The 17,936-nt window shown below is 38.0% G+C and overlaps 1 protein-coding gene across 1 annotated transcript in view; it reads left to right on the top strand.

Moving 5' to 3' along the window:
* The first annotated feature begins 846 nt into the window (after positions 1-846).
* Positions 847-17,936, top strand: part of LOC142334953 (unconventional myosin-Id-like) — a 97,792-nt gene continuing 80,702 nt past the window's right edge. The window contains exons 1-3 of the mRNA XM_075383282.1: positions 847-2,266; positions 7,170-7,910; positions 17,698-17,892. Of these exons, the coding sequence (XP_075239397.1) occupies positions 1,774-2,266; positions 7,170-7,910; positions 17,698-17,892 (1,429 nt within the window). The 5' untranslated portion in view covers positions 847-1,773. The remainder of the gene's footprint in view (positions 2,267-7,169; positions 7,911-17,697; positions 17,893-17,936) is intronic.

The raw sequence follows: 17,936 nt of genomic DNA, 5'->3' as shown, positions 1-17,936 counted from the left end.
CAACTTATTGCTGAACAGCTGTGCGTTCAAATATTGTACTGACTTCACAAAACTGACTAACAATCATAATCTCATTTCTGCTAATCGAAAAAAAAGTTGTTTTAATCAAGCCTTGTACCGGCTCCCCGTTTTCGAGTAAGAAAACACTAGTCTCATATTATTTAATTCTCAAATGGATCAAACTCCAGTTGGGGCAAAATCCACTTACAGTAATCCGGAAGTTATTTTGCATCGCGAATACACACGTATAACTTCTCGCCCGACAGAGTACAATGCATGGTTGTTTTAAGAGCTTTTCGAGCAATGTTGATTTTTCCATGGTCAACTATTTGGTTGTCAAGTTACCATAAAACTCTATATATGGCTTGGATATGGTTGTCAGGAAATGTATATGGTGGTCAACCCAGGTTGGGGTTGCTAAAAAGGCAAGCTCTCTGCAGGCGACTGAGGCTTGATTACTGCTAACAATTTTACAATTTGTTTAAGCTAATTAATTGGTGTTCAATCAACTATTTCAGAAGGAATAGACTCAAAGGAACATTATTGTTGACAAAAAAACAAACAATTACAGTTGAAGCAAATTTGTTTACGCAAAATATGAAAATGGTGAACACATTTATCATCAATTCTGTTTCGGTAGTGATTATTTAGCGTAACGCGCTTCAAGAAAACGTTATGATAGACAAGAAGAATTGAACTTAGTGTACTTGGATTTCTTTAATGTCTGCGTTAAATTTCTCTTATTGTTTATCAAAATAACTACGATCTTCGTTTTAAGCAAAATATTTAATGGATGACCGCCGGGTTGAAATGGTAAATTTGAAACGAGAATTTCAACTCTCTTTGCTTGTGCGCTTATCTTAGACTAAAGCTAAGAAAAAACAAAAATAGCGCTGTGGTTGCCTAGGTGCTTTCTTTCCTAACAATATTGAACTCATAGCAGTGCTAATGGCGCTTTCCATACAAACCGTTTGGGATGTGTTGGTTTTATTTTGCTACGTAACGCGGAAGCACGTTTTATTTTACTACTACCTCTGAAACAAATAGAAGCTGAATATGTACACGTAAATAATGCCTTCTTTCAAATGCGCATAATTTGCACAGAATTTGATTCTAATTTACTATTTGAGCTTCCATTTTTGCCTGAGGTTTTGGGAAGCAATTTAATACCGCCTTTTTACTGGTCATTACCGCTCGCTTTTTTTCGCAGCTATTTATTTCCGCTTTTGAAATTATTTACTCTCTCAGTTCTTATACATATTGTAGATTTATCGTCTTAGTATTGCTACTATTATATTTCTTGGCCACTTTTATAGGGTTTTTGTTCTTACGTAACCCTTCAGTTGTACCAAAAGAGTGTATTTGTTCTGTGATCTTTAAACTTCCCAAAATTATTGAATGGAAACAAAAATGTTAAATGCTTCTTTCTCAAAACATCGAAGGATTATTAGAAATCAATTCTGGTAAATTCTGTCTTTTAAATCCGATTCTTGAATTGATCACTTTTCTCCGGTTAATTGGTTTTTGTTGTTCCCTATTTACGCGGTTATTCTTCCTATAACATCCTTGCTTCTTATGCTTGTGTAGCTAGCAACATCTCTAAATATTTCCCTAGATTCGAAGTCGAAGCATATTGGCATCCATTTATAATTTATGTTAAGAGTGTTGTTGCCACTAGAAAACGACAGGAAATGGACATATAACATTCATTGTAATCAGATATAAAACCGAATTTTAAAACTCTATCTTTCTGCTTTGTTACAGCCAAACAAAATGACGGTCGAAGTGGTTACTGAAATAATTGACAAATCTGTGAACAAGTTAAACAGCAGCAGCAGTAACTCCAACACCAACAGCGATTCGTCATCGAAATCTGAAACGATAGCTGCTAATGGCCATATTGCAATAGTAACAGAAGACGCTGTTGACCACAACGCGTCTAAATCGGACAAAATTATGCGAGACAGGTCTGCAGCTAAAACTACTTGTAGTGACTCTGTAGTTGTGTCTAAAACAGGCGTTAAAGACGACACTAGTTCGAAAGCGGAGGGGGACAAACGTAGGATGGTGTTGACGCGACAAAGCAAAAGTCTTCTTTCAGACGATAGTTACTTGAATGGAGATGGTAATGACAGCGAGGCAGATGGGGCAGGGGAGGATGGGGATGGGGGGCCTCTCACCCCACAGACGTGTCACAACACTACACAGTTATCAGAGTGCTCTGTATATACAATCGCACAACTTATAGTTACCAGGCACAACTCAGGTAACATTTATAACTCGCATTTTTGATCAATTATAATTTTTAAAGAACTAAATTTACATCTCCGATTTTTGTTCTATTGACTTTCTGGGCTTTCAACTACTATTTACGTTCTGTTAGTTGCTTAACTGTTCCGACATTATTTTTCAAAATGGAAGGATACAAATGCGAGGTCGGCTTTTTTTCTTCAGTCAAAATTTTTATTTTTGTTTATGCACCATAGCGATATAAGAAGAATGTCAGTTTTTATTCAGCATTTTTTAAATAAAATAATTAACAAATTATATGGCAGGCTGAAAAAGGCGAGATATTTAAAGAAGTTGGAAGGAAAACGAGAAAAGGAAAAAGTAGGGGGCGGGGGGGGGGGGGTTAGGGGAGGAGAGGAATAAGATTATTTTACAAATTGAGTTGTGATAAAAATGTTAAAACACTATATCAAAAGTTGTTACAAAATTGCTTAAAAACTAAAGAGTTCTTTCTGTCCTTCTTAGTTACCATTCTAAGTTACCACTAATTTTTGTAGTTCAATGGTAATGTTTTTGGTAATCCGATATTACCAAAAAACAATAAAAAATGTTGTATAATAAGGAAATCGAAGGGAATTTAATTAGTAGATACTATAAATGAGTAGAAGGAAAAAATAGTAAAAATTTTTTTGTTTATTTTTTTCCTGAACTCTTTTACATATGCCAAAAGTTTTATTTGCCTTCAAACTCAAACCAATTCAACAACTGTGATAAATCTGATTTACGCGAAATCATTGGGCCAACTTTTCTAGAGAACAAAGAAAATTCAAAACTAAAATAAAAATAATTTGTTATTCTTTTTGCTGTTTTCTCCAGCTTCTTGAACAAAATAAATTGTATGTAAAATAGGGCCCTTATTTTGTATACTATCTGATTCAAAGAAGGAAGTATCTAAACTTTTATTATAACTTCTTGAAGAGGATTTTTTTACAAATCTAATTTTTTGTTAATTTATGCAGGCACGCACGCTAACGCAATTTGTATAGTTCATTTGACAATTGGTTAAATTTTTTTCGCAGATTTCAACAAGTGAGGGACCCTTGAGACCACAAACTTTCACTTTCATTAACAAATGAGTAAATCATATACGGAAATTTTCTAAAATTCTATAATCTTCTATTGTAATACTGTGTCCTTTCATTAAAGGGATCAATTTGACAATAAAAATGCCGAATTGATTATTGAAGGGTAATTAAAAAACATAAAATGAAACGAATAAACACATGAAGGGAGAACAAAAAAATATATTTTTCTTTCTCGATTCTTTGCCTAAGGCACTTGTAGTCACTTTCATGCTTGCTCCGTCCAGTTGGTCTCATAATGACTAGCAAACCATTTGATCTCAAATGATTTAACTTCAGCATTTTTTAGTGTTTGAAATTCAAATGAAAAATATCTAAATCTCTTTGTTAGAGCAGAAACTTTTTTCAATATTGAAAACTTTCGAAAACCATGTCCTCCAGGTAGTTGTGGGGTTTATTATAATTTTTCTTGAAACTACACCATATAGAAAATTTGTAACAACAATAGAACAATTTATTTACGAAGTTTTTCAGCGGCTCTCCGTTGATTGAAATGATGTTTGATTGAAACTCAAGCATACTTTTTTGCCATAAATGCAAATTTTGTTGAGGCGTGAAATTATAACACTCCAACATTCACCAGGTTGAGTTGATTATTATACCAAAACGTCAGTTTTATAATTAGAAGAATAATTTTAGAATTGAAACTTTTAGTGCAATTCGTTTTCGTGAAAATTGAAAAAAAACATTTTGTTGTTTGGTTTTCTCAAAGTGTCAAAAATAGAAACTTTGACAATAGAAGTCACTTGAATTAAGAATAACTTGAATTCATTTTCTGCCAAAAAAATTAGCAAAATTCGCATGTATGTTTGGTTTTCACTTTATCTCTTATCTAACATTTTTCAACTGGAGATGTTTTGGAACTTCAGGTTTGTGTGAAAATGTGTTTATAATTAAGAAATATTTTACAACGTAATTAGAGTTTCATCGGGTAAAAAACATACTAGTTTAACGGTTAGTTGCTCTTATTTTAAAAAAGAAGAAAGTCATGGTCGCAAAAATTTTTCCTTCGAAAAACTGATAATCAAAGGAACTTTTAGCCGCAGAACAAAGAGACTTTTTTGACATTTTCGAATTAACATGTTGGAAGAATCTGTGCAACGCGTGAGCAGTCTCGTTCTGTTTTATTCAAAGCAGTGTGCTCTGGAGCATCAGAAAACTCCTGTGAGACCTTTTCTCAGCTCTTCTATATCTTACTAGTGGTTCAAAATTTCTGACTGGTTCCTAAGTGAGACTTTGATTTTTGTTGTTCTCCACTTTTTAGTGGTATCTACGCTTCAATGATAAAATTCTAAAAATGGTAAAAAAACATTTTTGGATTGGCGAAAATGTTCACTTTTGCTCTTTTGCCCGCAGATCATTTAGTTTGAGATTATTCTGTCCAAGTTTTTCTGAAATTTCTTTTTTCTCTTTAGCTATAGTAATTTGATTTGGGAGGCAAAATTTTTGGTTTATTGCATTTTTTTTGTAGTCAAATTTAGAAATTTGAAGCAATGCTTATTTCCGTTTACACCATTATTTGGGGTTTTTCAACCAGTTTATAACATCTGTCTAAAAACTGTGATTGGATCTCAGTTTTTGTCTGTAAGACTTTTTTTGTAATCATTGAGTCCTTTTTAAACAAAATTTTTTTTTGTGTTAATTTTCTTTTTTCCTCAATTTTCGTCCGAATTTGGCTAATTTTTTGCATATTTTACCTTGTAGAGATGAACACGCCGATAAAACTTAGCTATGTTGCTTCTTTTTGGGTAATTTTTTACTATTTCCTTTGAAGAATTTTAGTTTCTGTTTTTTTTCTGTACGTTAATTTTTCAACGTTTTGCAACAAGTTAGGATACAGATTTGAAATCTTTGTCTGCTTTTGCCTTTTATGGGAAAACTTGTCAAAAATTCAAAAAATTCTGTTTTTGAGATTAACGGCAAGAACTTGTTTGAATTAGGGTTCAAGAATTCATTTAAATTGGTTTTTTTGTTTCCTACAAGATCTTTTAAAAAACTTTAAGGTGGAGAATTACTTCATTTTTCATATAAAAAATAAACTGCTTGAAGAGACAGCAACTAAGGTGACCTTTTGAACAATGAATTTCTAAAGGCAGGCTACATACCTGTTTCTTAGTGTGGTTTTGAGTTAACATTTAAACAAAAAAAATTAAACAAATTACACACCAAAAGTTTTTCAGATGGTTTAAAGACTTGCAAAGAGTGTAAATCAACATGACATCGAAAGAGAGATTTAGGCCTAAATTATTTAGAACTATGGGATTTCTTAGTAATTTTTTATCTTAAGTGCATAAAGATAATCAAGGCTTGACTTGCGTACACCAAATACAACACGAAGATTCAAATCCTACAAAAATTTTTGTTTTTGATATGTTGCAGAATGAATCTTCCGTTCAAAAAAGGAATCTGGAAAAATATGAAAATGACATTTCAAAAATTTTAGTCAACATATCAGCAACAAACCAGATAGTTTTTTTGTTCTTGATTATTTTTTTTGCTGTACGCAAGTCAAATCTATTGTTATTATTTTTCTGAATTCTGCTCAAAATTTAGGACTTGTGAATTCTGATCAAATTGACACATGTTTTCTAAGTTGCGGAAAAAAACAAACCGAACTTTTTCCTCCAAAATTATAATCTTTTTTAATCATTAAATGTATCTATCAAACGTTCGTTGTATAATACTGTGCTCATTTTTGAAAACAGTTTTCATTGCTCTCGTAGAGAAGCAATTATTGTAAACGTGTGTGTCTTTTTAATGCAAAAAATTTGCTTGACCGTTTTGACTTTTCGAGTGACTTCTACGCCCTTGACTTCTTTGTGTGTGATCTAAAATTCTGTCTTAATCACAATTTCAAGCAGCTGATTTCAATTGGTGGCAATTTAATACTAAAAATAAAATGAAAAGTGCGCCAAAACTGATGCCATTTTTCACTTTAAATCTTTATAGTGGTATATGTTAACCTCTAATGTGGTTATTTGAAGCCCACTATTGAACTGCTTAGTCCCATTTAGCCCCCCCCCCCCGACTGAAGCAGGTTGCAATTGATTAGAGCTCCCACTAGTCGTTTGAGAGCAATTCTTCTGACGTTTAGTCGGTTATGATTATGTTTTGTTGTTTTGGACAAAAGATGATTAGGCCCTTTTTAGTGTACCTGGCTAACGCATGTAGTCGTCACCTGTTTCTACAGATATTTGTTGATGTATGTATTCTGAATTAATTGATGATTTGAATTTAGTCGGTTATTTTTGTTATTATTATTATTATTTGACAATAAATGAATTGTTTAAACGATTACAGATTTAATATTTTTTGCTAATAAATTTGAACATACATCGTATAAGACAAAAGAATCAAAGCGGGATTTTTGAACGCTTTTGTTTGATTATTGTTTTGTGAACCTCAAGTAAATGTTATTTCAAGTTCATTGGGTTTATCTATAATTAAATACTTTACCTTGATATAGCTATGGTTTTGAATGCGAGGAGTTGAAAGAAAATAGGCAAACGCAAATCTGCCAGCCTTCTTGTTTTCTAAATTTTTATATTTTGATTAAATTATTTTTGCTAATACGATAGAGCGAAAATGACTGCAATGTAACGGTAATATATCTTTCATAAGTATAAAAAATCACATCATAGCATCCTGCTTCTTATCGCGTGATCGCCAATTCATCTGCTTTTTCTGATGGTTCCCGTGTTTCAACCACTTATTCTGGAGTGTTATCACATATGGAGTTTGACTTTTTTGAAGAGAAGTAAACAGGTTCCATTAAAATTAATGCAAGAATTGTTGCAGGAGTATACTACACCAATATTGGAAATGATGTCCTGCTATCAACACATCCAACCATTCCAGCAAATAGTGGCCCATCGACTTCTGAAGTCCGTAACATCTCAATTGCTGGGAAGACTAGTGCACAAACCCTGCCCAATTTTTCAAAATTTGAGGACAAGTTTCTATGCGAATCGCCCGCTCATCCTTACGCAATTTGCGAGCAAGCTTTGGGTAATATCAGGCGTCGTTTTAAACACACGACCGTGACATTTTATGGTTCCTCTCACTGCGGGAAAGAGCGTGCGTTGGGAGAGTTTTACCATTATCTGTTCACACATGCAAACAAATTTGAGCGACCGCTTTCGGCAAATCTACTCACCAAAATTCAGAGCTGTTTGAAAGTTCTCCATTTGTTCAAAAGCACAAGAAATGGCAGAAACGAGGACATCAGTAATGCGTTGACTGAAGTCGAGATACTGTTTGACGTCACAGGTGGTCCCATAGGGGCCAAATTCAACACTCTTTTCATTGGAGCGTGGAAAAGCTCGTTAGCGGAGTGCAAGTTCTCGGAGACAAATTTTCTCGTGTTTTATTTTGTGTTGCTCAATTGTGTGAACATGAAGTGGAGTGATGCTAATTTGGAGAAGAATTTGAGCAAGTACAAATTGACAAATTTGGAGGCCAGGATTAAACAGCCATCATCAGTTGATATGTCGAGTGGTCTGGACTACGAGGACATACTGCACTGTCTTCAGACGATTGGTATATCTATTATGAGTGTGGTGTTTTGTTAGATTTCTCTTATTGAAGCCCAAGCATTTTTTTGAACTTTCCAAACATTTTAAAACCTCCAATCTGAAGGGTTTTGGCGACGGTAAGTGAAGTCAATAATGTTGATAAAGAACCGCGGTATTAAGATCAAAAATAAACTTCACTTGCGAAATGAAACAAACAAGAAATCGTGTGAAGTTTTGGTATCTGGTCTCGTTACAGTATATGCAGATAATTCTTTTAAGATCCTTGTTTTTAAAGTTCTTCTGAAGAACATGAATTAAAGTTAAAATTAGAACTCTCTGTAAAACAAGAATACCAATTTAACATCTCGATATATTCACTAATAGAACAAGGTCACCTTTTCAGTAACATATAAAAAGGTTTCGGTAGTGTTGGCATGCAGAAAACCGTTCAGATAACATTACCTCAGATGTTTTTGCTATATTTTAGATAAATATTTTGAGTGCGCCCTGATTATTTTTTTTCTATTCTCGCTCTAAATTGTTTCTTTTTTCAGTTTTATCTCTGACTTACCTACTTGGTATAAGTAAGAATATAACAAAAGTGAGCCTTCAAATCGCCCCTCTGCGAGATGAACTGTCTGTTTTAGAAGAGTATTTTCAATACAATTCTCATTTCATCTTCCCTTAATATTGATATCAATCGACAGCAAATCGATAGATCTTTAGATACTCTTTAAAAGTTTTAGAAAGATGAAAAGAATACTTACGGTGAAAAAGATCGAATCTGCACTTTTCTCAGAATCCACATTAAGTTGAATCCTAATCAAAAGCTGTTCAGCTTGATGGTGCCTCCGCCATTTTAGGCAAGAATTTGAGTTGTCCATTCAAGAGATTTATAATGAAGATAAACACATTTCACGTGGGATTCTTCTTACTGCTTAATCAGGAAAAATATTTACACCGTTTTCGTTAATTGCTCATGTCAATTTTTTTAGAACCCCTCAAACATAATTCTTTCGAATTTCAAATAGTTCATAAATTTTTTATTGAAATGGAAATCTGAATGGCATTTAAAGTTCTTTTCTAAAGCAGTCGCCTGCTATGTAGTTGTAAGATTCTGAATTTTGATTAGGCTGCCTATCATGGGAAAACGATAGCGCCCAGATCTCACAATTCGAAAGGTTTTTAGTTTGGTGGTTCGTCTTCTTTTTAACAACAATAGTGTCGATGGTAAAACACTTAAATTAGGTAACTCTAATAGCTAATTACAATAACTCAATAGGCATCAGGTAACATGCACTACGACAATCAAAATAACTACTACTATAACTAATTCTAACACAAGCAACCACAAGCTTGGAACAATAACTAACTAAGTTATTTCTCAATCAAACTCTACAGTAATACCGATTGCCGCTTATACGCAAACGCAATCAAACAGCTTGAATTATCCCTCAGCTATTAACAGACTGATGAACCACAGTCTAACAACAACAATAAGTCCGAGCTTCTCGCTCAATCAGGCAAACTCTGCCAAATAACTATAACTAATCTGAGCCGCTTGCTCAATCAAATAACGCAAGTTCCAGAGCCTCTCGCTCACTGGCAACAGCAATCTCGGTGCTCAATAATGTAACCGAACTGCAGAGACTACTCAGAGCTTCTCGCTCAATCAAATCAGGCAAACTTAGCCAAATAACTCTAATTCTATAACAGCGACTATTCAGAGCATCGCGCTCAATCGCTCCGGCAAAGTTAATGCAACGACGCTCAATAACGATTCACAGCCTCTCGCTCAATAATACCGGCAAACTATGCCAAACAATCGAATATTAACTCGTTCACGGTTTGCAACTTCTGCGCTGCGCTTATAGTGTAAGCCGCTTTTATACTGAGCCGAGCAAACAGTTTGTTTACACAAACCAAATAACCGTCATTATTGCACCACGTTTTCCACTTGTTATAATGCTATTGGCTACTTTGTTTATATTCCGTCATACCAATGCCGTAAAACCGCAACGTGTCGAATACCAACTTACTTATTAGATATCAGCCAAGATGGCCGCCAAGTATACGTATATGCGAATTCCGGATATTTCGGTTCTTACGTACGATTTGTTTACATAGGGGAATTCCTAGGGTACCGTCCCCATGTCCGCTTATGCGCTGTAGGGTTTCAGTCCGGTTGCGTCGTACGTCCGTAACAAGCAAAAAGTTCAAAATGGCCGACAAGTGAACTTATACTTAGTTATCTATTAAATATGTGTTTCCGGGTCTTTTGTTTACATAGGGCGGTTTGGGGGGTATAGTTCGTATTCCACCTAATCAGTCGTAGGCTTAGGGCTTTCTTGCACCCTAGTATGACTAACGTTCATTAAACTCAAGAACTGCGAATTTCGGATTTTACCCCAAAATTATCACTTTTTCCCCTCATAAGTGTTAATAGCTCCGGACTGGGTAAAGCTGGCACTACCAATCCCGGTTTGTAAATAGCTTAGGGGTGCCCTAGGGTGATGGTGACCCCAGCTTGTTTCAGCCATATCGGCTTCAAAAAATCGGGGGGGATGTGAAGATTTTCGGTCCCAACTTGTAAAAATTTTCAGATTTGGCCAAAATTACGAATTTTGTAAAACTCTATTTTCTTTCAGTTATAACGGATGTCAGTGAATACCAACGGTTTTTTCGTTGCAACAAGATACTCGCGGATTACAGCAAGCTAGTATCCAGTATAGAACGCAATTTCATATAAATCCCCGCAAAATGCATTGAGGTCAGTAATACGCTATAATTGGTTTATGAACTTCAGCTACGTAGCAGTGGTTTTTTATATGCTCCTATTGGACCTCATGAGAGCTAGGATACTTACATATAAATTACGCAAGAGATTGAAAGAGATGGTTTAACCTCTTTACAGAGACTTTCATGGTAACAGTTCAATGATGACATTTATTATGATTCCACACTTTATGATAACAGTACATATGATAGCAGCAAGCGCCAAAGTTCCGCCAACTCTCAATCAGTGCACCACAGATCCCAAATCTTTAATAGAATACCCGAAATTTCTGAGAGTTCAAGGTACCCGCTCTAACAAAATTACTTCACTTTCCGTTTCTGGTTAAAGTCATTACTGAACCTAATCTACTTGGTAGCTTGTTCCCAAGACAGAGCTGAATGTTCTCTTAAGGGTTGTCTGGTGTTCGCAGCTGTTATATTGTCTCTAGTTGCATTACTTAATTGTCCGTCCAACTTAAAAAAATATTTCACACCTAAAATTCTGATAGTTGTGGTTTAAGGCCATTGGTTACGATTTTACATACCTCCCTTCTATACATTTTATCCACCTGGATAAACTTAACATCAGATCAAAATGCACTATCAGTAAAATTGTAACTTTTAACCCAAGACTTTTTGAACACACAAAAAAATTTCGATTAGGCTAATATTCTTCATCCTATTCAAATGTCCAATTTAAGCTTCCGCCTCTTTATCGGCTCGCTCTATCACTTGTCTCAGAATCAAGCTCCTGAGCGTATGGTCTTCCAAGTTGAGCCACTAACATTCCCTTCCCTAAGAGTGTCTTACATACTCCGAAAAAGCTCTCCCTCGGTTGGGCTCCACCACACCTTTGATATTTCTCTATATTTCTTCAACTTTGCACCCTTCTCAAAAAATCCCAGTATTTTTAGTATCTCTTCAGAAACTCCTCCAATATTCCCATCTTTAGTTGTACCCCCATTACTTTGGAAAACATCGTGCCTGTTTATCTCAATGGCCATCAATGCTGGTTGTCCAATGTACGATTGATCCATATAGAGGAGCACTTGGTGGATATAATAATCCCAATGAGCAAAGTATAATAATCCCAATGTTGAGATGCCGTACTTTCAGTTTGAGCATCGCCGGGTCAAAATCAGTTTTAAGGTCCCTTCCCAGGCTTCGCGCTACGTTTTTGGCAGCGGCTTCGACTTCTTCTGATGAGAAGGTTCCATCGTCCTGCAGTGCTTGCCTAACGCTAAACTGCAGATCCATTTATAGTTTTCGTTTTCTCCGTATTTTCTCTAGGTAGCTTAATTAAGCGGCTTCGCGTTGCCAACTGAGTGATAACCGGCTCCAGACTGTTGATTCTTAACAATGATCCCTGGTGTGTTTACGTTTAACTAGCGAGTGCATTTTATGCTGTTTGACATTTGCTAAACCAATACACGTTTCTATATCACCTTAACTATTTGTTTGCCTAGTCCTATTTGAGTTCTAGCTTGTGATTGCTTACTGTCAATTGGCACTGAAGGCAACAATTTACCGCTTTAGTGATATTTACAGCACAAATGGAGGTTCTTTAGCACCATGAATGAATAGAGCAAAAGTTAATGGGCAGGAAGTTTGAAAAGCCTTACGGACTTCGTGAAGGACCTGGATCAAACGGGTTTTCACAAGCCACACCAAGGATCTGAGTTTCCATTGAAATGTCCCACATGATTCCTCTTTCTTGTTCCTGCTCCTCCTCCCTTCTACACTCTGACTGGGTTCCCTTCATTGTTGCCCATCGGCTGAGTGACATGTTTCTCCCGTCCGGAAGTTGACCAGAATTTGGCTGGCCTGCCTGTAGGGGTTGACTCCATCTGTGGTTTTGTTCCCACCCGCCCGCTGGAAGAAAGTTTTGATTGTCCGTCGCTACTGCTTCTTGCGCAGCCAGGTCCGCTCGTCTGCTTTGGTTAGGTCCTGTGGGGTTCTGTTCTGTCGTCAACTCCTCCTGGTAAGGGGTTTCCTTTTGGCAGCCGCTTCTCTCGCTACCTGCCGGATCAAGTTCCGTGGTACTACTGGAGAACAATTTCTGATTGTTAGCTACCACTGGTACCTCCAGACCAATCGCTTCCCGCCAATGGTCAGCCGCATGCAACTGAGATTTGAACTCAATTTTATAGTCTGTGCCTGAGCCAAGATGTGCACTCAAATGTTCGACGGCTAGCTGCTCGTTCGACGTATTCACATCAATTAATTCTCTGACCGTAAAATTTGTTCCCTGTGGTTTTGCATCCTCCAGATTCCGACTGCCTTGCCTCTCATCTATCAAAACGGGGGAAGAGGGTGGATGCTCCCAATCTGTTGAGTAGCTCTCCTCGCAATCCGGGGTCCGAGGGGCGAGGTCAGCGTGTTCATGGATGCGTTGCGGCCCTTCATCAGGCCCCTCGTTCGTCTGGAGTCTTGGGGATAGCTGCAAATTGCTTTGGACCAGCTGAGTTGTCTTTCCTTCATCTAATTCTCCTTCTGCTGAAGCAGTGTTGTCGCTTAAGTCAGAGTGCAAGGCTTCCTCAGACAAACTTTCTTTGTTGTCTGCGTTCAGTTCGTCTGGAACTTCCCGGGCCTGGTCCTGTTCAGCGTCTGACATAAAATTCGCAGAGCTTTGTGGTTCCTGGCTCCAGGCAGCCGTAAGAAACACAATCTTCATCAGTTTTGTCAAAATGAGCATTGCCCTTTGTAAAATTACGGAAATCAAACATTTCAAGAATTGGCAGCTCTCTGTTCAGGTAGCGAATCTTTTTGTTTTGCTCTTCAGCAGGGTTCGGTAGGGTCGCCGTGCGCTCGACCTCTTTCTGTTTTGTCGACAAATTCTAAATCGTTTTCTGCATCCTCGACTTGCTTTTATTTCTTCCACATTTGTTTCGCTCTCCTTTGACGGACCAGCTGTCTTGTGATTGTCAGGGTTGTCTTCTTGCGTGCCAATTTGGGAGGCAAGAATTTCGCAATTCAGTTCGTCTCCGTCTGTTACTGCCACTAATTTCAGTAATTGACATTTTTGAGTGCACAACGTGATTACTTCGTCCACTCGCTCATTGCTCTGAGGAAAGGGGTCTGTTTTTATTGTCCTCTCACTGGTGGGTAGAGCTAAATAATTCATTTCAGATTCTTTACTGTCACTCAGAATGTTTTCAGTAGACTTTCTTTGATTTTGTTTGTCCCAATGATGTTGTCCCAGTGTTTTTAGGCTCCTCAGTCTCCAGGACTGCACTAGCTGCTGCTGATTCAGTTCCCACTAATTCGTTGCATGCAACCGACTCTTGCAGTCTCTCATTGATCTGCCGCTCCACCACCTCCATGTCTTCCACTAGACCTGGCATGTGGCTCCAGTTTCTGTCTCTAGGCAATTGAAGGTTGATCTGATCTGTCGTTCTGAACCAAAGTGCTTGAATCTTGGCGTACTCTATGTCCGCCTCGTTGAGATCAAGATTGGTGCTCCAAGCAATTACCCGCTCCGCAAAATCGGCCAACAGTTCCTCTGGTGTTTGAAAAGTTAAGTTTTCTAACTCTTCTTCTATCAGCGAGTCCAACTCATGCTCGCTTCCTTCTAGCTCCATACTCTTGGACCAGTCGATGTCTAGTACCCAGGTTCGGCACCGGCCTCTACTGTGTCCTCCAGTTCGAGATTGTTGAGAGTCACATCAGTCTCTTTTTCCACTTCCCTCTCAGTGCTCGGAATTGATTGTGCTGTGGAATTACCACTGTCTTTAGAGGAGACGGCTTCCTCTGCAAGTTTTTCAGTTTCAAGTATTCTCCCCTGCTGGGTCTCATTTTCTTTGCTACGGGTTAACCACTCGTTCGATGTTTGGTACACCGCCACCTCGCTGCCATCACTTAGGGTCTTCGATTCTGGGACGAGGATTCCGGTTTCTATTTCTAATCTCTGGAGCTCCCAGACAACTTCTTCGAAATAGCTATAGTAGTGGTTTGATTCGAGCCCCTGCTTCAGTTCCTCGCGAACTTTTGTGCACATCAGGTCGATGGTTATGTCATCTCGTTACCCTTCATCCAAGCAACTCAATTCTAAACTCCACAGATGAACACTTTGTGCGAAGTCTTCTACCATCTCATAGGGTCACTGTCTTTCAAATGCGTGGATGCCTTGTTGAATGGCTTGCAGTCTGGGACTTATCTCGTCCAGGTTAGTCTTCGTCTCAACATCCTGTTCGTCGTAGCTCACTGTCGGTGCTCTATAGTCTTCACGTCCCTCTATGTCCCACGGCTGCGTGTGGAAACTGGGGGCTGGTTTCGCCTCTACTTGTTCTCGCATCATTTCTAACACGTTTATTGAATTAATTCCATTATCCGCAATCCAGCGATCTACTTGATCCAAATCCACAACACGTCCATTAGGACATGATCGAAACATTTTGTAGAGCTGTCTACCCATCTCCAACAGTTCCATCTCTTCATTCCTCTGTCGATTGTGTATTTCGTTTTCTTCGCCGTTCTCGCTCGCCACATGTCCTGGACTTGAGCCAAAGTCACACCGATCGTTGCCATCCCCCTCGCATCTGTCGTTGTTCCGATACATTATCACCACTCGTAGATTTCCGCTCTATTGTGTCCCACTGAAAAAGAAGCCCACCCAGGAGCGCCGCTGTAAAATTTTGAATTTTGATTAGGCTGCCTATCACGGGAAAACGATAGCGCCCAGATCTCACAATTCGAAAGGTTTTTAGTTTGGTGGTTCGTCTTCTTTTGAACAACAATATTTCCCGTACTATGCTCTTGGCTGTTCAAAAGTGTCGATGGTAAAACACTTAAATTAGGTAACTCCAATAGCTAATTACAATAACTCAATAGGCATCAGGTAACATGCACTACGACAATCAAAATAACTACTACTATAACTAATTCTAACACAAGCAACCACAAGCTTGAAACAATAACTAACTAAGTTATTTCTCAATCCAACTCTACAGTAATACCGATTGCCGCTTATACTCAAACGCAATCAAACAGCTGGAATTATCCCTCAGCTATTAACAGACTGATGAACCACAGTCTAACAACAACAATAAGTCCGAGCTTCTCGCTCAATCAGGCAAACTCTGCCAAATAACTATAACTAATCTGAGCCGCTTGCTCAATCAAATAACGCAAGTTCCAGAGCCTCTCGCTCACTGGCAACAGCAATCTCGGTGCTCAATAATGTAACCGAAATGCAAAGACTACTCAGAGCTTCTCGCTCAATCAAATCAGGCAAACTTAGCCAAATAACTCTAATTCTATAACAGCGACTATTCAGAGCATCGCGCTCAATCGCTCCGGCAGAGTTAACGCAGCGACGCTCAATAACGATTCACAGAGCCCCTCGCTCAATAATACCGGCAAACTATGCCAAACAATCGAATATTAACTCGTTCACGGTTTGCAACTTCTGCGCTGCGCTTATAGTGTAAGCCGCTTTTATACTGAGCCGAGTAAACAGTTTGTTTACTCAAACCAAATAACCGTCATTATTGCACCACGTTTTCCACTTGTTATAATGCTTTCGGCTACTTTGCTTATATTCCGTCATACCAATGCCGTAAAACCGCAACGTGTCGAATACCAACTTACTTATTAGATATCAGCCAAGATGGCCGCCAAGTATACGTATATGCGAATTCCGGATATTTCGGTTCTTACGTACGATTTGTTTACATATGGGAATTCCTGGGGTACCGTCCCCACGTCCGCTTATGCGCTGTAGGGTTTCAGTCCGGTTGCGTCGTACGTCCGTAACAAGCAAAAAGTTCAAAATGGCCGACAAGTCAACTTATACTTAGTTACCTATTAAATATGTGTTTCCGGATCTTTTCTTTACATAGGGCGGTTTGGGTGGTATAGTTCGTATTCCACCTAATCAGGCATAGGCTCGGGGCCTTCTTGCACCCTAGTATGACTAACGTTCATTAAACTCAAGAACTGCGAATTTCGGATTTTACCCCAAAATTATCACTTTTTCCCCTCATAAGTGTTAATAGCTCCGGACTGGGTAAAGCTGGCACTACCAATCCCGGTTTGTAAATAGCTTAGGGGTGCCCTAGTAGTTCGGTCCCAACTTGTAAAAATTTTTAGATTTGGCCAAAATTACGAATTTTGTAAAACTCTATTTTCTTTCAGTTATAACGGATGTCAGTGACTACCAACGGTTTTTTCGTTGCAACAAGATACTCGCGGATTAGAGCAAGCTAGTATCCAGTATAGAACGCAATTTCATATAAATCCCCGCAAAATGCATTGAGGTCAGTAATACGCTATAATTGGTTTATGAACTTCAGCTACGTAGCAGTGGCTTTTTATATGCTCCTATTGGACCTCATGAGAGCTAGGATACTTACATATAAATTACGCAAGAGATTGAAAGAGATGGTTTAACCTCCTTACAGAGACTTTCATGGTAACAGTTCAATGATGACATTTATTATGATTCCACACTTTATGATAACAGTACATATGATAGCAGCAAGCGCCAAAGTTCCGCCAACTCTCAATCAGTGCACCACAGATCCCAAATCTTTAATAGAATACCCGAAATTTCTGAGAGTTCAAGGTACCCGCTCTAACAAAATTACTTCACTTTCCGTTTCTCGTTAAAGTCATTACTGAACCTAATCTACTTGGTAGCTTGTTCCCAAGACAGAGCTGAATGTTCTCTTAAGGGTTGTCTGGTGTTCGCAGCTGTTATATTGTCTCTAGTTGCATTACTTAATTGTCCGTTCAACTTAAAAAAATATTTCACACCTAAAATTCTGATAGTTGTTTTTTTAGGCCATTGGTTACGATTTTACAATAGTTTTGCGGTTTAAACATTTATTTTTGTTACAGAATGTAATTCTGGAAAACCTAAAACTATTAGAGCTCAGAGCTGAACAAGTTGGTTGACTTTCTTTACGCCTGTTTGAGCTGAAACTAATTGTTTTGTCTTAAGTTGAAACCAAATTAGCTCTCATTCAACGATTTCTATGCGTATTCTTGGCATATGATTGCTGATTCGATATGAAACTGAATTGTGGAATTTTTAGGTTTACGTGACCGCGAAATTGACCAACTTTGGAGTGTGATAGCAGCTGTCATTCTGCTTGGCCAGGTTGATTTCGAAATAGACGAGTTTCAGAAGTCGAAGCCAAGTGACTCTAGTCTGATTGGGTCTGTGGCTGAGTTTCTATGTCTGAAGCCAGAGCAAGTGAACAGGTTTCTCTGCTACAGATTTGAAGGAGGTAGTTCGTTTCATCATATTTTTTACGATCCCTAATTGATTTAT

This window comes from Convolutriloba macropyga, chromosome 2 (genome assembly GCF_964194025.1).
Source record: "Convolutriloba macropyga chromosome 2, txConMacr16.3, whole genome shotgun sequence".
NCBI classification, from domain to species: domain Eukaryota; kingdom Metazoa; phylum Xenacoelomorpha; order Acoela; family Convolutidae; genus Convolutriloba; species Convolutriloba macropyga.
Note: the sequence above shows the minus strand (reverse complement) of the source record. Positions and strands in the feature narration are given on the sequence as shown.